Genomic DNA, 20766 nt, shown 5'->3' with positions numbered 1-20766 from the left:
ATTTTCCTACTGGGAGCCCCAGTTTATTTACGATAGCAGCACGTCTCTGGCTCCTGTGTTTGTAGGATTAAAAATCTTTTAGTATTCTTAAAAATTCTCAAAACTCCTTTCTTGTTTTTTTCACCAAAGCATGACCTCCAAGAGGGAAAACATCTCTCCGGATTACCCTCTCACTCTTTTGGAAGGTCTGACAGCCATTGGTCATTTTTGTCTTTTGGAACAACCCAACCAAAATAAAAAGGTAAACATTTTTTTCTGAGTTAGAGACAATTTCCATAATATTTTTTTTGTCCTCGTTGGTTTATGACTGTTGCAAGTAAGAAATGGTTGTGTGTAAGTAATGCAAATGTGTAGACAGATCTGTGCATGTAAATAATGCAAATATTATGCAAACATGTGCAAATATGTATGCAAATGTGTGTAACATGAGTGCAGTTTTGTTCTCCTGGCCACTCCTTTAGTCCTGGTCCTTTGGGATTCAATGTAAAGCCACATGCTGTGTTTTAGGTTTGCATTCATTTTTCTCCACTGTTATATACTTGCTCTGGTGGTGTTGGTGAAATCTGGGTTGGGAGACCTTTGAGCTGTTAGGTACCCAAACCTAGCATTGCATTTGAGAATGCAGCTGAGGTTGAATGGTTGAAAGTCTGTAACGTGGTCTTCCTTTGAAAGAAGGCCGTGGTTTCAGATGCACAGGGGAGTGTTCTCCTTCCAGACTGGCACATGCAGGACTTGCTAAGATGAGCCTGCAGCCAGGCCTCCTCCTCCAGCACTGGCCGCTGCTCACGGAGTGGGAGAAGCTCCCGCAGCTGTGACCATGTCTCACGCATTCACTTCTGTTTCCAGACCACCACTATAAGTGACCCCACCAACCTGAAAAACGCCAAGAATGCCATTATGGAGGAGCTGCCTCGCATCATGAACACCATGGCACTTCTCTGGAACATTCTCAGGAAGGAGGAGACACAAAAGAGACCCGTGGACCTCCTCGGAGCCACAAAGGGCTCCTCTTCTGTTTACTTTAAGACCACCAAGGTGAGATACCTTCCCTCTGTGGTCTCATTATTCCCTTTGGCTTGTGTTGTGCCCTGCAGATGAATGCATACATAAATAAACAGACGTACAGTACACAGTGGACCCGACTTTGAAGTAAGTTAAAAGAGAAAATCTCCACTTTGTTCATTATAAGTAACTTTTCTCTTTGTGGAACAGAAGACTTTGTCATTGGAATATTGGGTGTCTTTGAGGTTTGGGGGGGTGGGGTTGAGGTAGGTTTGTTCAACCAGAGACATACAACCCAGAATGTGCCTAGTTCACCCTCCTGCAGTCATCTCTGTCTCAGAAGCAACCAGTCCTACAACTTAGTCTCCACATCACTGTGTGTGAAGCTCATGCCTCACGTCAGCTGAGCTCCCTTGGTGTGCCAGAGCTTATGTGGAATGGTTTAGAGCACAGGGAGCCAGACTGCCTGGGCTCTGCGGCTCCCTGAGGCCTGGGGCAAGTTTATTAACCTCCCTGTGTTTCTTCAGTTAGAAGCACAATACCAGGTAGCATCCAAAAACACTGTTTATTAACATATTTAATTCTCATCCACAAAGTAAGTTGTTATTATTCCCAGTAACAGATGAGGACATTGGGGTGCAGAGAGAATGGGTACACCTGATAAGCAGCAACAGTAGGATTAGACCCTGACGCCCAGGTTAGATACTATGATGCATAGGCCTCCAGAATGTCTATTGGTTTCAGGGGTGCCCTCTAAGGGAAATTTGTATCTTAAGCTGCTATAGGAACTTGTTTAAAGACCAGATCTTTTCCAAAAAGAAAGTTAAGAAAACACTTAGGTATTTACTCTGTCTGAGCCTCAGTTTCCTTATCTGTAAAATGGATCTGTTATTAGTATCCTACCTCATGGGTTTTTGGAAAGATTCATTTTGATGATAGCTAACATTTGTTGAGCCCATAACTCTAAGGTCTTCCTGAATGACAAAATCTTTGGGCAAGGATCCCAATAGTCTCACTAGAGCAGAAACCATGGTGGAATGGAGGGGACATCTCTGTCCCATGCTCAGTATCTCATGTGACACTAAACATAGGCAATGGGGACGTAGTAAATGTTCAGTATATTCATGCATTTTTTAGGTGAGAGAAAGGGAAATAGTGAGGCAGACTCCTGTATGCGCTTCCACTAGGTTTCACTCTGCAACCCTATCTGGGGCCAATGCTTGAGTACCGAGCTATTTGTAGCACCTGAGGCTGATGCACTCAAATGGAATGATCCTCAGCACCCAGGCCATGCTTGAACCAATCGAGTCACTGACTATGGGAGGGGAAGAGGAAGAAAAAGGGCAGAGAGGGTGGGGAGAAGCAGATGGTTGCTTTTCCTGTGTGCCCTGACCAGGAATCAAACCCAGGACATCCATATGCCAGGCTGACGCTCTATCCACTGAACTACCCGCCAGGGCCATATTCATGCATGTGATGAACATCTGTGTGTCTGCTGCTGGACCGTACCCTGTTATAAACCAGGATAGGAGAGGTCCTTGCCTTATGGCAGACACAGGCTTTAACTAGCAATTTAAAAAGAATGATGATCATGCTCCAAGGAAATGCAGGGTGCTCTGACAGTATGCAGCCAAGGAGCCTAACCTGATCTGAGGCCTGCGGAGGCCTTGCCATGGTAGATGGGCTCAGCTGAGACCCGGGTTGGAGGGATTTGGTTGGGAGACCCACAGGATTTGCAGAGGGAGGAGCATGGCAGCCCCAGGAGCTGAGAAAAATCCACATGTCATGACAGGGAGAGCAGTGAGAGATATCCAGGGCTATGTTGCAGGTGTATTTTGAATTGATTAATAAAATTGGTTACATGGTACTTATTTCTGGAAATTGAAAAACATCTTTCCAAATGAATATAAGCCCTTCTAAGGCTGATTGAAACAAGCGAAGGCCAGGGGTTCAGATGGGGACAGTGCCCATTCTGCCTGCTGGTCTTCCCTTTCATTCCCTACAATGCACAGAGTGGCTCCCTTCCAGTCCCGGCCCTGCTCATGGCTGCTCATGTCTGCTCAAGGGTGGCAGTTCGCATCCCATAGTCTCTTTCTGCTCTGCTGAGCTAGCCATCTGTCTGCCTCCCATCTGTCCCCTTGTGTGTCCCCCCATCTGCCCACCGTGCATCTTGAGCTGTCGCACACCCCGGTCCTCCAGGAAGAGTTCCAGTTCCCTCTGGTGTAGGGAACACTGACTGGCATGACCCTGTTCCAGGGTTTACAGGTGGAGGTGGTCAAGTGCCAGGTACATGAGATCCCTGCCACAACTCTGCCACAACTGTTTTATCCTTTCCCCCTTTTCTTAGACTATACAACAGAAGATTTTAGATTTTCTGAACCCTTTGACAGCCCATCTGGGAGTTCAGTTAACAGCCGCCGTGGCAGCAGTGTGGAGCAGGAAGAAAGTTAAATGCCACAGCAAGACAAAGGTGAGGTTAAAAATGTAAAGTAGTTGCTAAACTTAACCCTGACAAAAATAGTACAGTCACCTGACCAGGCGGCGGCACAGCAGATAAGAGTGTCAGACCGGGACACAGAAGACCCAGGTTTGAAACCCTGAGGTCTCTGGTTTGAGCATGGGCTCACCATCTTGAGCGCGGGGTCTCTGGCTTGAGCATGGAATCATGGGCATGACCCCATGGTTACTGGCTTGAGCCCAAGGTCACACTGACTTGAGCAAGGGGTCACTCGCTCTGCGGAGCCCCCCATCAAGGCACATAAGAGAAAGCAATCAATGAACAGCTAAGGTGCCACAACGAAGAATTATTGCTTCTCATCTCTCTCCCTTCCTGTCTGTCTGTCCCTCTGTCCCTCTCTCTGTCTCTCTCTCTCTGTCTCTGTCACAAAAAAAAGAAAATAGCGCAAAGTCATGTGTAATCAAAGATGACATTGAAGGCCAATACAGGAAAGCATGGAAGCAGTTTCACTGTTTTAACTGCAGGAGATGCCGCAGCTGAGTCCCAGTGCAACTGAATTTGTGTGCTGGGTGGGTAGGGAGCCTACCCCAACTTGTTTATTCATCTCTATAATGAGCACAGAGTACTTTGTTTAACCTCTTAAATTTAACATCTCAACAGCATGCAGATGACAGTGTCTATTAAATGTACACTTCAGAAAATAAACTGCCATGAACCCACTACCTTGCATAAGGAGTGGTTCATTATCCTACCTGTGAAGACCCCTGCAGGGCCCTTCCCTGGTTGTGGTACCATCTTACAGCTTTTTTTTTTAAAAAAACACACATTTTTTTTTTGCCTGACCAGGCGGTGGCACAGTGGATAGAGCGTCGGACTGGGATGCCGAGGAACCAGGTTCAAGACCCCGAGGTCACCAGCTTGAGCGCGGGCTCATCTGGTTTGAGCAAAAGCTCACCAGCTTGGACCTAAGGTCTCTGGCTCAAGCAAGGGGTTACTCGGTCTGCTGTAGGCCCGCAGTCAAGGCACATATGAGAAAGCAATCAATGAACAACTAAGGTGTCACAATGCGCAACGAAAAACTAATGATTGATGCTTCTCATCTCTCTGTCCCTGTCTGTCCCTCTCTCTGACTCTGTCTCTGTTAAAAAAACAAAACAAACAAACAAAAAAACAACCATTTTTTCAAAAGAGTTTGTTTTTTAGGGAAGTTTTAGATTCACAGCAAAGTGGAAGGAGGTACTGAGTCCCCACATCCTCCCCTGGGTGCACAGCCTTCCACGCCCCCACTTGTTTACTGTTATCTCCCGAAGTCCATAGTTAATGCTGGGCTTTCTTTTTTAACATTTACTTGATTGATTGTAGAGAAAGGGAAGGAGCGAGAGAAGGACAGGACTGTTGATCTGTTCCTGTATGTGCCCTGACCAGGGATCTAACAGGCAGTCTCTGTGCTTCAGGGTGATGATCTATCCAACTGAGCTATCTAATAATAGGCTTTTTTTAATTTATAAAAACATTTTTCTATGATGGTAAGAAAAAAAATTTTTTTAAATGATGATTCTATTCTGCATTTATTTATTTATTTATTTATTTTACAGGGACAGAGAGAGAGTCAGGGAGAAGGATAGATAGGGACAGACAGACAGGAACGGAGAGAGATGAGAAGCATCAATCATTAGTTTTTTGTTGCGCTTTGCAACACCTTAGTTGTTCATTGATTGCTTTCTCATATTTGCCTTGACTGCAGGCCTTCAGGAGACCGAGTAACCCCTTGCTGGAGCCAGCGACCTTGGGTCCAAGCTGGTGAGCTTTGCTCAAACCAGATGAGCCCACGCTCAAGGTGGCGACCTCGGGGTCTCAAATGTAGGTCCTCCGCGTCGCAGTCCGATGCTCTATCCACTGCGCCACCGCCTGGTCAGGCTGGGTGCCATGTCTTGATGCCAGCCTGTTTCCTTCCAGTGAAGTGTGTCTATTTCTCACAGGCATCTAATCCTGAGCCTAACCCATCTCACTGTCCTGTCATCAAATGCACCTCTTGGTTCCAATTTGTATTAGATCCTGATTATCTTGTGATTAAGTGGTTAACTCACTATTTGTTCCCACTGATCGAGTCCTTTACCCAGTTTTCATTTAAATATTTAAGAGATTAAAACAAATCTCTTTTTCCAGGGGCTGCTGTTACAGAATACTTTCTGTGCATCATTCTTACTTTTGTTTTCTCTCTGTTTATATTTTTCTTGGCAGATTGTCCCGCTAGCAAGTGTGTCCCAGCTAACCCTCGTCGACTTGGTTTGTGCACTCAGCACCCTACAGGCGGACACGGTGCTCCACCTGGTGAAAGAGGTGGTGAGGAGGCCGCCGCAGATGCGCGGGGACCAGGTCAGCAGCCCGGGAGCCCTGGACAAATGCAGGCCGTTCTCAACTGCCCATCTTAAAAATTGTGTTTGGAAAGGAAATAGGTCGCAAGAGCACCTGGGACTTTGGGCTGTAAAACAGAGGTGTTCTTACTGGGCTTTGGGGAGGGCATGTGTAATGTTCCCCATAGGCTTCGGTACGCCTCTGTGAAGGTGGGAACACTCTCTTGTCCTTGGCTCCCTGCTGCAGAGCGCCCTGCCCAGTACTGGGTTCCAATCAAGTACCTGCCATGCTACAAATGGAATGACACCTTTACAAAGAGGAAGTGGTACTAGCTTCAAGGAACTTGCAGTTAAAATGCATCACAGATAATGCCAGACACTAGTTAGAGGTGGTATAGACTGATTTTATTCAGTAACTGCTATGGTAGGGGAGAGAGCTGAGCTTAATTCTGATTTGTGCCAAGGTAACCAGGAATTTTAAACTGCATGGTAGTGCAGGGAGGGGCAACGAACAGGGGGCTCCAGCAAAGTCAGGGAAGTAGAAAAATTACAAAACCCCGAAGGGGCAGTCCGTCAGTGTCAGTGTGATTAGGCCATCAGGGTTTGCTAGTGCCCTTGCGGAAGGTAAGCTCCTATCCTCCCATGAGACTGGGAGACGGGGCCCTGTCGTTATGGTACTTCAGAGGGAGGCTCCCAGGCCCCTGACAAAGACATTCCTGGGTTGTAGGAGATGCTTGTACATCTCAAAGGGTCAGGGGAAGGATTTATAACTCACTTTCTTAATAAATGCTGGAAGGCAGGTTGGGAGCGGCTGGCAGCCTGGAGCTTCCTCGGCAGGCGTTCTTGGGGCTGCCCATCATCCTGGGAACTCAGCCTTGACACAGCCTTGAGCTGCTAGAAACCATGCTGGAGTCATTCACGTCTCCCGCTGTTGGGGGCGGACCAAGTCATCTGTGCTGAAAGGTTCAGTCCTCACAGGCCAAGGGTGAGGCCTCATCGTGAAGAGGGCTTGAAGGAGCCCAAGTAGAATCCAGTCTGTTTTCTTAATTATAATTAATTTGACAGAAACCAGGGATTTATTCCAACCTTGAAATAATTGCCTTCTATCAAGTGATCTAAAATTATACAGATAGGAAAAAAAAAGATTCCCTAAGTGAAAATAAATGGAATGGACAAAGTGACTATTAAAATATTTTACTCAAATAGATATCCATACACCAGTGTTCGCAACAGCATTATTCACAACAGTGAAAGGTAGAACAATCCAAGTGTCCAACAGATGGATGGGTAGACAAAAGGTATTACATAAGTATAGTGGGATATTACTAAGTCTTGAAAAGGGAGGAGATCCTGACCCAGGCTGCAATATGGATGAACCTTGAAGACATTATGCTGAGTGAAGCCAGTCACTAAAAGGACAAATACATGATTTCATTTATGAGGCCCCCAGAGTAGTCAAACTCATAGAGATAGCAAGTAGAATGGTCGTCACCCAGGACTGGAGGAGAGGGAGTCAGTGTTTAATGTGAACAGAATTTCAGTTTGGGAAGATGATGGATGGTGGTGATGGTTGCCCAAAAAATGTGAAAGTGAATATACAGAATATCACTGATGGAAATTTATGTATATTTACCATGGTGAACATTTATAAGAAAAAAAGGAATGTTGTCTTTAGATAGTAACATCACACTCAGGGTAGTGAGCAAAAGCTGAACCTTGGAATCAGAAATTTTTTTGGCCAGTTTTCACAGTGAGAAAACCAATCACAAATATTTTTAGCAGTTTTTATGGCCTTATCTGCCTTGGCATAGAGCTCTCCTTAGGGGCTTCTCCTGTGAAGGGGCCTCTTCCTGTGGCCAGGAAAGCCCTCTGCAGAGTCGTCCATGCTGGGAGGCCTGGCCGAGCTTGGTCTTCTCCCCTTTCAGTGACGCATGGGGCCCTGGTGCCCTTCACTCCACCTGCTTGCTCAAAGTCAGCCTTGTGTGTCAGTGATCCTGGCCTGCCCTCCCTCAGCCTGTGTCCTCATTGGGAAAAGGGGACAAAAGCCAACCTGAATGTTAACACTGTGAGACCAGGTTATGGAACCACCTAAGGGCTTAAGGAATCTACACAAAATGAACATGGTGACTTCTCCGGTGTTTAGTTGGAGGTCGGCCCCAGGTCTCCACAAGCTTCTGGTAGTCTTGTTCCGTTTCGCCCTGGTACACAAATTTGGAAGTCACTTGACCCAGGACAAGCCAGGCAGAGATAGAGGGACCGTCAGATCCTGCACGGACTCACATGGTGACTGAGCAAGTCTTGGGGCAGGAGGGTGACTTTCCACGCTGGTGGGCTGTCCCTATGAACAGCGTTGCCGAGTGAGCAGCCAGCAGTCTCTGCGACAGCGTTTGTATGGATGGAGTAGGCACTCGTGGCTTTTGTTCCCTCACATCACGAGTTTCTTCAAAAGCATGCAACTTCTGCCTCCAACCTAAAAAAATAAGCATGATCTTAGCCTGACTGGGTTTTGGCTGTTCAAATAACAAAATTACGTTTTGTGGTCAGGTCAGTTAATTAGCTCTACTTCTATAATTTCTACAAATATCTGTTAATGAGCAAGGAGGAAACCAATGCCTGAGTAATTCCAGCCACTTGAGATTTGGAAAAGTTACTGGGCTGGGTTTGGGGGAATTCCTTGTGCTGAGTTAGTGGTCTAAATTGTCTCTTGTCTATAGCTAGTTGCAGGTATTCAGACGGGTCAACATTGCCCCCCCTCTTTGTTTGGGGGGATTAGTTAATCATGGCAAATTTTCCCTGTGTGCTTGGTAAGAGCCTGAAGTGACAGTAGGTAAACATGGTGGGCATTGCTCCGAACATCTGATACAAGGGGCACTAATGATTAGGGGCCTTAAGGAGTCACTTATTTTTGTTCTGCATGGGGGATACTTTCATGTCTGTTACTATATTTTAAAGACTCTTTGGCTAAAAAGCTTCGCTTTGTTAGGACACAGACTAGGTTTCACTTTGAATTCTAACTGTTGTTTAGCCTCATCTCCTACCAATGTGGTGTGATGGGTTTTGCTTTGATTTTCAGAAGTCACCGCTTGTGGACATCCCTGTGCTGCAGTTCTGCCAGGTGTTCATCCAGAGGTAAAGCGGCCCCAGACCACTCCCCAGTACAGATGCTACTGTGTGATAAGCTCAAGTCCTCGCCGTGACTGCTGGAGAGTCTTAGTTCAGAAAATACCTTACGGTGTCCTCCTTTCTTCCCGAGGTGTGGGAACGCGCTGACAGTCTGACTTTTCCTTCCCCAGATGTCTAACCTTACATATTAAAATCCGTGTACTGAATGCAGGACGTTAGCAAAGCTTCATGTGGGGCCTGGTAAACATTCAAAGAGGCAGTGTGCATTAAATTGATACCAGGGAGAAAAAGGAAAGTATTCAAGAATCCATTCAGAAAAAGGAGAAGTGATTGCATGTGGGGCTTTCCTGGGTGTTGTGCTGGGGGGCTTCTGCCTGGGAGTCTGAGCTTAATCTCCACATTTGGCTGTCTCAGCCACAGGAGGTGCTGGAGCAGGTTTCCCAGGCTTTCCTCCAGAGAGGGAGGGGATCCCTCCTTCAGATCTTACAGTGGCACCTCCAGGGTGCAGCTCCCATACCCCTCCCCTGGGTGGGGCACTCTCTGCTGCAGCTGCAAGTGTGAAGGGGGCAGAGACCCCTTCCCAGGGAAGCCCACGAGTTTTACAGTAAGTAAATCTGACAACCAGGTACAGGCTCCTTGGTTCATATTCCATGGTTTTTCCCACTCACCACATCTTGCAGTCACGGGAAGGCTCATCATCCCACGGGTCCTTGCGTCTGGGGTTAAGTTCAAACCAGGTCTGGACCCTTCTTCACCCACAAGCATCATTGCAGTTTTTTCCTCCTGGAGTTAGAGGAGCTGGTCACGGCTCGTGATAGCTGACATGCGGTGACCACAGTGAGTGTCTGCTCCAGTGGCCTAAGTGACGTGAGCTATCCCAGCAGCTGCAGGGTAGATGTTACCATTCTCCCTTTGCAGAGGGGCCACTGCTGAGGTCGCTCAGGGTTAAGTCTGGGACCAGGACTTGAACCTGCGGCCTGGGGCAATGGCAACAACCCTGAATCCTCCTCCTGCCCCATGAAGGCTGACCTGAGGCTGCTGAAGATCAGCCTCCTGGTGGTGACTCCTGGCCTATCACTTCACCACCTTCAGGTGGGTGACTGTGTCACCAACATTGTTGGAGAAGCCAAATGTTAGATGTAGACAGGCCTAAATGATCAGAGACAACCCTTTAGGTTAAGACTTTTATTTTGTAGGGAGGAAGCTAGGAACATCTGGCCTGTTAGCCCCAGGATTTTGAGTCTCCAGACTCCAGGTTCTTGCCAGAAAACCAACATTTAGCTTGTGTCTATTATAATTGAAAAAAGAATAAACAAATCAGTCAGATGTGCCATCTTCCCTCTGCTTCCCAACTGTCCGGACATAAATCTGCTTATAAACAAACATTTTGTTTTGACTTCTTCACGAGTGGGTGTTTTTCCTGTGTCTTGGAACTAGGCTCCCAGTACCAGCCTTGCAGGAGAACTTCCCTTCGTTGCTGGGTGTGTTAAAGGAGTCCGTGCAGTTGAACCTGGCTCCCCCGGGACACTTCCTGTTGCTCAGGTACCCTGTCCCAGCACTTGCATGGCCGCATTTCCTGCCGGAGTATGTTGCATTTCTGCAGCGTTCCCAGCCTGAAGCTGACTGTCTCTCTGCAGCATGCTGAACGACTTTGTGACGCGAACCCCCAGCCTGGAAAGCAAGAAGGATCAGAAGGACCTGCAGGTCAGTGTGTGAGCAGCTCAGCCGTTGTTGCTGCCCCCCGAGTGGCATCCACCCTCAGAGGGCTGCGTTGGGGTAGTTAGCACTGGGCAGAACTGGATCTCTGCTTCTTCCATTTCTGTCTTCAGAAACAGATGGCTTGATGTTCTCATGGGGAAGGGTCTTGTGTTCAGCCTGCACACCTGCTGAGGAATTTCCAAGCCACCCTCCCTTCCCCTGTGCGCAGGCACATGTGGACCTGCCCGAAATATGATTGGGATGAGTCCATCTCTATACCTGGATTTCTTTCCCTAAACATTTTCTCCCCCACCCCCTGATTAAAGCAATACATACTCATAGGGAATTTTAAAAGTACTAAAAATTAAAGGTGAACTTACCCAAAGGAGAGGAAGATCTTGTCCTTAGAGTGAAATGCCACTAAAAATAGATGGGATGATACAGTTAGAAAAATCCCTGCCCTTCAGCCGTTTTAGTCACTGATGGAAGAGCTTCTCGATGCAAAGGCTTTGATTGATATAAGCTGGGATGGATGTTTTGTGGCATTGGTGGCATTACTGCTGATTGTTAGGATCCCTGGATTTGTGAAAGGTCTGTCCAGGCCCCATCTCTGAGCCAGTACTGAGTGAGGTACACTGGAGCTTCATTAGAAAGTGAGGTGGCTCCTTCGGCCTTTCCTTGTAATAGAAGAGAAGCGTCATGAACGTGCAGGCGCTGTGCCCAGCACTTGGGTAACACGTGCCTGACCAAACCTTGTGAGGACTGTTACATACAGGCTGACTTCCCCTTCAGACATTGACCTCAGGGTGTACCTTCCCTACCACCCAGCAGGCAGGCGTGCTCTCTCTTCATGCCCGAACACAGCTGCTGGGCTTACAGGGGAATCGGGATCATTCTGCCTTCAGGTATCACAGACCGACAGCTGCTCTTAGCTGGTGGTGCTCAGTGACGCTGGCCTGAGAAACTGGCTAGAGTTCTGGTCTCTATTCCGGCTACTTGAGCAAATCCTTCTCTGATGGAGCTCTCCTGATGTGGATGACTATTCTTCACCCCCTTGGAGTCCGTTCAATTTATTTAAGGTTCCTTGATGTCTTGTTGAAAGGAACAGTTCTAGCAAGACCCCTGGTTCTAGAGAAACCAGAAAAGTGATCTGCAGTGTACAGTGTGAAATTCTCTTTATACTCTGTCTCTTATCTTGGTCAACAAATACAGTAGTCACAGACACATGTGGCTGCGGAGCATGAAATGTGGCTCATCTGAGCTGAATATCCTTTAAGTAATATGCACACTGATTTCAAAGACAGTACCAAAAAGAAGAATGCAAAATGTTGTTAATAATTTCTCTATTGATTACATGTTAGTACTGTTTTGGATACATAGGGTTTAATATTATCAACTTGTTTCTTTCAACTACCTTTTAATGTGGCTCCTAGAAAATTTTATATATTACCCAGAGGGCTCACAGTGATGGTTTGCATTGCATTTCTACTGGGTGGTGCTCTTTTAGGCACTTAGCATTCTTTTTCTCAACGAACCTTTTTCCCTCCTGCTCCTGATTCTTCTCAGGAAGTCACTCAAAAAATCCTAGAAGCCGTGGCGAACATTGCGGGTTCTTCCTTGGAACAAACCAGCTGGCTGAGCAGAAACCTGGAGGTCAAGGCACAGCCGCAGGTCTCTCTGGAGGACTCGGACACCGAGGAAGATCTGTGTGGTAGGTGTGGAAGGGGCAGACACTGCCACTGCTGGCCGGCAGGGTTTCCCTGAAGAGTAGAGTCTGCTTTTACTTCTCACAACATTAGTCATGTGTATGATAAACAGTAGGATTCCACTAGCAGTGTTGCTAGTGACATGCTATTGTGTTAATCCCTCACTGAGCCTAGATAGAGTCTGCAGAAGGAATTGCCCAGGATAGGTCTTAGGGATAGAAAAACCTGTGGGATTAAAAAAAGGAAGGAGAGCTTGACCAGGTGGTGGCATAGTGGATAGAGCATCAGACTAGGATGCAGAGGATGCCGGTTTGAAACCCCGAGGTCGCCAGATTGAGTGTGGGATCTCTGGGTTGAATCCCAAGGTCACTGGCTTCAAGTCCAAGGTTGCTGGCTTGAGCAAGGGGTCACTTGTTCTGCTGTAGCCACCTTGATCAAGACACATAAGAGAAGCAATCAATGAACAACAACAAAGAGTTGATGCTTCTTGGCCCTGGCCAGTTGGCTCAGTGGTAGAGCATCAACCCGTCATATGGAAGTCCCGGGTTCAATTCCCAACTAGGGCAAGCAGGAAAAGCGCCCATCTGCTTCTCCACCCTTCCCTCTCTCCTTCCTCTCTGTCTCTCTCTTCCCCTCCTGCAGCCAAGGCTACATTGGAGCAAAGTTGGCCCGGGCACTGAGGACGGCTTCATGGCCTCCACCTCAGGCTCTAGAATGGCTCCGGCCACAACGGAGCAACACCCCAGATGGGCAGAGCATTGCCCCCTAGTGGGCACACTGGGTGGATCCCAGTTGGGCTCATGTGGGAGTCTGTCTGACCTGCTTCTCACTTCAGAAAAATACAAAAAAAGGGGGGGAGGGAGGGGCACAAAGAAAACTAGATAGAAGGTGGCGGAGGACAATCTCTCTTTGGGTGATGGGTATGCAACAGAATTGAATGACAAGTTAACCTAGACATGTTTTCTTTGAATATATGTACCCTGATTTATTGATGTCACCCCATTAAAATAAAAATTTATTTATATATATATATATATATATAAAAAAAAGAATTGATGCTTCTCATCTCTCTCCCTTCCTGTCTGTCCCTATCTGTCTCTGTCACAAAAAAAAAGAGAGAATGTATAGGATTTTTTTTTTGCTTTTTTTTGTCTTTTGTTTGTTTTTAATGGAACTGTGGAAAGAAATAATAAACCAACAAACTGTTGTCAGGCATCTACATGTGTATTTCATTTCTGGCTGATACACCCTTGTCTCTCGGGACCCAGTGTTTCATCATTGCCCAGGATGTGAAGATTTGTAAGGGAAGGCACACCCAGTTTTTTGTTTTGTTTTTTTAATTTTAATTTTTTCATTTTTTTTAGAGAGGAGAGAGAGAGGAAGGGAGAGAAAGGAGAGAGAGACAAGGGGGAGGAGCAGGAAGCATCAACTCCCATATGTGCCTTGAACAGGCAAGCCCAGGGTTTTGAACCGGCGACCTCAGAATTTCCAGGTCGATGCTTTATCCACTGCACCACCACAGGTCAGGCGAGGCATACCCAGTTTTATTACGAGGTAAAGTTTCCTAGGAAAGTCGTGGGGAGACTTGCCTGTCTACTCCGAGATCCACTGATCAGTCAGATACTCTTGAAGAGCCTGAATTAAATGCAATTGTCTACAAGGTTGTCCATTGCCATTGCCCCAGAGATCACCAGATAAGTCTGTCAATCAGGCAGACCTGAGGTTGTTAGACCTGCAGTGAGGGAGAAACTTGGCAGTCACAGGAGTGTGTCTCAACAGGGAGATTGGGAGAGGAGGATATTTATAGGCCAGTAGGGCAAAGACTGAGTTGTCTGTGCCAGGTCTTTCAGTGTGGGCACTGATTGGGATGGACAAAGATAATCTCTAAAACACCTTTGGATTTGTGGGCACAGCACAAGGTGAGGAGCCAGAGCGAATCTTGCTAAGCACGTTACTCGTTTTGATACGTTAACTTTTTTTTTAAGTCAAAGGAGGGGAGATAGACTCCCGCATGCACCCCAGCTGAGATCCACCCAGCAACCCCTGTCTGGGCCAATGCTTTGCTCATCTGGGGCCATGCTCACTACTGAGCTACATTTTTATCACCTGAGGCAGAGGCTCCATGAATCCATCCTCAGCGCCTGGGGCCGTCATGCTCAATCGAACCATGTGGTTCAAGCCATGGCTGTGGGAGGAGAAGAGAGAGAAGGGCAAGGAGGAGGGGAGGAAAAGCAAATGGTCCCTTCTCCTGTGTGCTCTGACCAGGGAGTGAGCCTAGGACATCCGCATGCTGGGTTGATTCCCTACCACTGAGCCAGTCAGTCAGGGCCAACTATTTTTATTGGTTTATAGTTATTATTTCAGGAGTAAGTCTATCTTGGAGCAAGTAATTATCCTTGCTAGTTCTCGGTATTATTTAACACAGGACAGGAAAGTATATCCAGTCCAATATTGCTTAACACCGGATGAGAAAATTAGTTTGGTCTCAGTTTTATTTACATTGAACAAAAACCCCCCAAAACCTTTATGTTCTCAATAGCACAATGTCTGCCACAAAGTAGATGGTAAAAAACTGATTCTATCTTATTACCTCTGCCTCTATCATTGGCAGTAGTTATATCAGCAGAAACAAAGCTGAACTTGTGATTGTTACTATATGTGGGAAGAGGTATGGAGAAGTCAGGGCTCTTTGCTCCTTCAAGTATCAGAATCCCGTTTTAGACTGACAGAAACAAAAGCAACACAAGACCATTTGCCTGTGAGAAGCCCACGTGTTGCTATCTGGTTCTAGGCATAGCAGGCACCAGTGCTCAGATGAGGTTAAGTTCCATGCAGAGATTCCGGTTGGCTCGCGGGGCCACACGGCTGACCAAAGCAGTGGAGGAAGGATTGGTACTCGGTGCTGTGAGAAATGGGCTCCCACCTGAAAGGGGGCCCTTCTCTCAGGAGGAGAGAGGGTGGTGTGCCAGACAAACCATGGTAGCACCGTCCATCACTTCTGCTGTGTTTGCTTGCTAGCCAGTTTAGTGGTTTGCATAAGAAAAAGAACTGTACTCTGTAATGAAGATACTGCAGCTAGTATACTGTCATTGGCTGGTATAAACCAACCATTAGGCTTTCTCAGGCTATGGTTATGCTGTTGGTTGTGGGTCTAGAAAAAGGGCTCTTACATCCCCTTGGCTGATTTGCCCTCAGGTGCTTCTGTCATGTGTATGGATGCAGACTGACCTCATCTCTACCACCAGCCTGCTGTGCTCACTGTCCCCAATCTGGTGATTGGCCTGGCTTTTGTGCAGTAATTAACTTTTACTTCAAGATAATACTGTAGTAATTACCTGATTTTTTCTTTTTCTTTTTTTTTTTTTTTTTTAGGAAATCATAACATTCAAAAGTTTGAGATGACTTTTGAATTTCCCAGTAAGACTTAGTTCACAAGTTATAGAGTACCAAAAACCTGAGTGTTTGTATCACAACTATATGTTGTTTCCGTCTTGAGCAAACTAAGTATACATATTAGCCTCATAACTCATGATACGGAATGGGACTTCACAGTGGCATGTCTTTCTCATCTGAAAGCTTTTGTGTGCGGTGGATATGCTGGTCCTCGCCTGTAAGCACATGTCTGGTGTGCAGCCACACACTGTTCTGGGCACAGGCACCACGGCAGCAAACAGTGGGCGGGGCCTCTGCTCTTGGGGAGGGGGGCGTGGAAGAGGATAGTCCAAAGCTAAATTAACAAAGGTATCTTTTCAACTCTCCTGAAAAATCTAAAATTATTTCAAACAAAAGTTTATTTAAGGACCAAAAATTAAAAAGTATATTACCAAGAGAATTTTAGGTGTCTCTTTCTAGTCTAAGGAAATCAAAGTAATATTATAAATAGTGACTGGGAGGGGGACATGGGCCACCTGAGATGTTATAGAACATATCCCCAAGAAGGGTGAGGGGGCAGGCATGCAAAGACCCTGGAAGACACTGCCTGGAGGGGGATGGCAGGTCCTTGAGGTGGGAGTGGCTTAGACCAGGAAACTGGAGAACCAACGTGGCCAGAGCTTAATGACTAGTGGAAGAGGTCAGGGAGGGAGTGGGGGCCAGAGGTTGTCGGGCTTGACATCGAGCATTGTCACAGGCTTGGACTGCATCCTACTTGCTGTGGGAAGCCATTCAGGTGTGTAGAGCAGTGATGGGGTCTTAGTCTTCAGAAAACATCACTTTGGCTGCGGTGAACATACAGGCTGTATGGAGTGAGGGCGGAAACTGGAATCCAATTAAAAGGATTTCACAGTGATTTGGGAAGAGAAGTTGTCGGCTCAGCTTGGAGGCTGTGGCAGTAGGGAAAAGGTGGACTGATTTAAATGCAGAGTCAACAGAAGTTGCCGATGGATTGCAGGTGGACATGGTCTTTTAAAAAAAAGACCTTCAAGGATGACTTAGGCTTTTGTCTTAAGCAGTTTATTGAGGTGGAGCAGATTGAAGCAAGAACACTTTGGACAGTGAATTTGAGCCAGGTTTTGCCCAGATTTCATTGGAGATATCTGGAAAAGAAAAGTAACCAGAAAAGACACACGCTCACTGGGGTGTGGGAAACGCTGAGAACACAGCGTCCCAGAAACCGTGGGGGAAGTATTTCAAGGGGGAGGGGGACCACAGCAGAAGGCTATTGAGAAGGAGAGTGAGATAGGGACAGAGACTACTGTCCTTACCTGCTAATGTGGCAGTCACTGGGGTGGACCCTAGATTGGAGGGGGTGGGGGAGAGGAGGGGAGACGAGGAACAGGAGGCAGGGTCTGCACTAAATCCTTGAAGCTCAGTTGTCAGTAGGGCAGTGACCAAGGAGAACTGGGGACCAAAGAACGCCCTTCTTTGTGTTTTCATTTTTAACTGGGAGCATGCCAAAGCGTATTTGTGTAGTGATGAAATGTTACATCAGATAGGAAGAAATTAATCCCAGAGAGAGAAAGGGTAATGAGAACGCAAAGCCCTGGTGGCCACAGAGCTGAGATTAATATCAGAAATGGAGTCACTGCTCTTGGACAGGAGCTGGGGACAGGTCTCCTACAACAGGACACAAGGTGCAGTGCATGTGGTAAATGCTTCCAGTTAATAACTCATAGTGGTCAAACTATGAGGGCATTCCCACTCTACTGCAGTAATTTTCTCAGTGAAGTAGGAAGTGAGGTTATTAGTTGAAAAGGGAGGGGTAGTATTGGTTACTGAGAGAGGATGGGAAAGAATTATGTTGCAGAGAGAAAAGCAGCATACTGCTGAAGGGTATGTGGTAGGATTATTTTGTAGCATTGGATCTCTTTCAAGATTCATGCTCATGAAATAAAGCAGGATCAGTTTCAGAGCATTTAGCCACACAAAACAACCAAACTACGTGGGCAGATTCTGGGGTCAGCCAGCATCGCATTTGTGTGGGTAGGAACTTCAGAGGGGGAGGGAAGAAAGAGTTAAGGATGTGTGCGAGGTCGATGATAGGCCATTGGGGGTGGATGAGGAGGTAGAGCAGTGAAGGCCTGGAGGAACTGATGGGTAGTTAAAGTGGTAGACTCAGGGACTGGAGGTCTGTACAAGGGTTCAAGAATTGCCAGAGCTGGATGCTGTGGACCAGCGCAGCTAGTAATTGTCCAGGTCCTGAGTGAGAATGGTGCAGAATGAAAAAAATACACTCAGAGAGAAAAAAAGGATGGGATTGGTAGGCCTCTGCAAGCTGATGGCAAGCCAGAGCAAAGTAAAGCCCCCTGTCTGCTTTATTATATAATGCAGAGCTGTATGCAAATAAGGAAGTCTCTGATACAAAGTCGCACATCTGAGGCATTAACTGGAATCCATTTAAGGCATAACAGTAATCCCCCCACCATGCATAACTGAAATCAACCAACATCAGAACAAACAAAAGGTGAGAGGAAGGGCATGTAAATTGCCTCTAGCAACTTAATCAAACAAGTGGGGATGGATCAAGTAGAAATACTCCAGCATCACAGCTAACATGGAGGTGTGGGGAAAAACTTAGGCTTTAGCAACTTAAGCAAGCGAGGTGGAGGTTGGCAGACTGTCAGCTTACTGCCAGTCTCCCACACCTCGGTCCCCCAAAATCTAAACCGCAAGGACCCTGTCAGCTTGCAGTCTCCAATAGCTAGAGCAGAATCAACGATTGTTGGAAGAGAAAAGGTCAAGGATCTCAGAGGCCAGATGTTAGATGGGTCATCCAAGGAAAGGCTGATGTTCCTAGAATGATGGTGAGAACAGAAAAGGGGAGGAAGACAGTGAGTTGGTGTTAACTTATTTATTCAAAATATACAGATGATTAGTTGCCAAAGTTGAGCGTGTTAACAGAGAGGAATCCCTAAGTTATATTTATATACATAATTAGTAATATGTATAATTTATATACATAATTAGTATAAGTATACAAGATAGAAACTTATGACTCATGTTTATGAGGGCATAAATGATGACTCGTCCATCATGGTTACCACACAGATGCCTCTTCTGTTAACAGATGCTGCTACTGCTGCTTCGACCATGGTGTCTGCGTCTGCCCCCTCTGTGTACAGTGTGCAAGCTCTCTCTCTCCTGGCAGAGGTGAGTACACACCTGACTGTCATCTCTTATGGAAGGGACTGCGTCCTGAATCTTTGGGAAGGCCCACCTCCTCAGTTGTCAGTGAATATGGGCCGCACTGTCCCAGGTGAGCTCAAGTCAGTCTTGGCCTCAAGCTGCACTGTGGAGTTTTCTGTTAGACGCTATATACCTTGAGAACTAAATGTCTTACCATCACTTGGCTCAGAAGATTTGTTTTATTGCGATCCCATTCTTCCAGGTTGTGGCATCTCTCCTGGACATGGTTTATCGAAGTGACGAAAAGGAGAAAGCCGTGCCATTGATCTCCCGCCTGCTTTATTACGTGTTTCCTTACTTGCGCAACCACAGGTAATGTCTCTCCACTCTATCCCACCCATGTACAGGACAGCAGGTTGTGGGAGAAGCACCTACTGGCTGACTCTGGGTAGCAGCCGACCTTGGGCAGCGTCTGACTCTGGGCAGCATCTGACCCTGGGCAGCGTCTGACTCTGGGCAGAGTCTGACCAGCCCCCTCTCTCTTCCCATCCACAATTAGCACCTACAATGCTCCCAGCTTCCGGGCCGGCGCTCAGCTGCTGAGCTCTCTGAGCGGCTATGCCTACACGAAACGGTCCTGGAAGAAAGAAGTCGTGGAACTGTTCTTGGATCCTGCTTTCTTTCAGATGGACACGTCCTGCATGCAGTAAGAAATGCTGTCCCGAAAAAACGTCCCCAGAATCTCCAACTGGAGAAAGTGTTTCATGTTCCATAAATAATTTCATATCTGCAAGGGAGCAGAGTTAGCATTAGTAGGACATCTCTGTCAGAGTCCAGTGTTTGCTGTGTGTTCATAGGGAAGGAATTAAGTCTTAAAAATACAGAGGTGCTGTTTTGTTTAATCAAAAGAATTTCCATTAAGAGCATATTGTTCCTAAGGAGCTCACTGCGGGGCACCGGAGGGTCTTGGTGTAGCACTGCTTACCTTGGCATGACGGGGGCCTGGCACTGCTGTCCCTGTCTCACTTCTCAGCTCGCACTCACGAGTTCTCCTTGAGACCTTGCAGCCAATGAGATACAGCCACGAGGTGAACATCTGTGCCTTTTCCTTTGAGGGCAACAATACCACAGTGACTGTCCTCCGGGTGTGGCTGAATGTGGCCTTATTCATGGCAGGGGTAGAGAGTGGGGATTGTTCAGCTTTTGTGTGTGACCTGGAAGCTTGCCCTGCCATGCCAGAGCCCAATGGCTCTCACCCCGCTCACCTCCCAGGGAGTCTACTTGAAGATATGTTTGTCTTCCCTGCCTCCCACTTGTTCCTGTCAACACGAGTGTGTGAACATCCTCCTGTGTGAGCATGTGCAAGGGCAACCCTTGGAAAAGCCAGAGTGCCTTGACAGTTTATGTTTTCTTTTATGGCCAGCTGGGACTTACTCATTGTTCCCTGTGTTACTCATTCCGCTATTTATTCCCTGTGTTACAGTTATAAATGAAAAGATTTTGCTTAGCTTTCCCTCTTATAAAAGCTATTAATTTCACTAGCTTTTCAGAAAGTAGTTTTTAGTAGATCTTAAAGGGGCATGGTCTTTTCTTGATGCTTTTAATCAGACTGTCCTCTTTTGGGTATTTAACTAATTTTGCCTTTTTTTTTTAATATCCAGTTGGAAGTCCATTATTGACCATCTTCTGACTCATGAGAAAACAATGTTCAAAGATTTAATGAGTAAGTTCTGTGTTACTAGCACATAACGTCACACTTGAAGGGCCCAACGCCACCACCGTAATCAGTTTTGACCATGTACTTCAGAACTGCACTTCAACCTTCGTGGTGCCTTCACGCCACAAACAGTGCTGTGCTGGG

At 46.7% G+C, this 20766-nt stretch overlaps 1 protein-coding gene across 4 annotated transcripts in view; it reads left to right on the top strand.

Annotated features, from left to right (window-relative positions):
- The window catches only part of DOP1B (DOP1 leucine zipper like protein B), a 103598-nt gene that overhangs the window by 66961 nt on the left and 15871 nt on the right, over positions 1-20766 (top strand). For 3 of the 4 annotated variants that reach the window (XM_066259422.1, XM_066259418.1, XM_066259420.1), the window contains 12 exons: positions 130-241; positions 847-1035; positions 3350-3472; positions 5702-5836; positions 8888-8943; positions 10375-10479; positions 10575-10641; positions 12202-12346; positions 18847-18929; positions 19168-19277; positions 19465-19611; positions 20567-20628. In XM_066259422.1, coding sequence (XP_066115519.1) covers positions 130-241; positions 847-1035; positions 3350-3472; positions 5702-5836; positions 8888-8943; positions 10375-10479; positions 10575-10641; positions 12202-12346; positions 18847-18929; positions 19168-19277; positions 19465-19611; positions 20567-20628 — 1334 coding nt within the window. The remainder of the gene's footprint in view (positions 1-129; positions 242-846; positions 1036-3349; positions 3473-5701; positions 5837-8887; positions 8944-10374; positions 10480-10574; positions 10642-12201; positions 12347-18846; positions 18930-19167; positions 19278-19464; positions 19612-20566; positions 20629-20766) is intronic. The other variant, XM_066259421.1, reaches the window with a different exon arrangement.

Source organism: Saccopteryx bilineata, chromosome 2 (assembly GCF_036850765.1).
Source record: "Saccopteryx bilineata isolate mSacBil1 chromosome 2, mSacBil1_pri_phased_curated, whole genome shotgun sequence".
NCBI lineage: Eukaryota > Metazoa > Chordata > Mammalia > Chiroptera > Emballonuridae > Saccopteryx > Saccopteryx bilineata.
The sequence above is the reverse complement of the archived record's forward strand: the minus strand, read 5'-3'. Positions and strand labels throughout refer to the sequence as shown.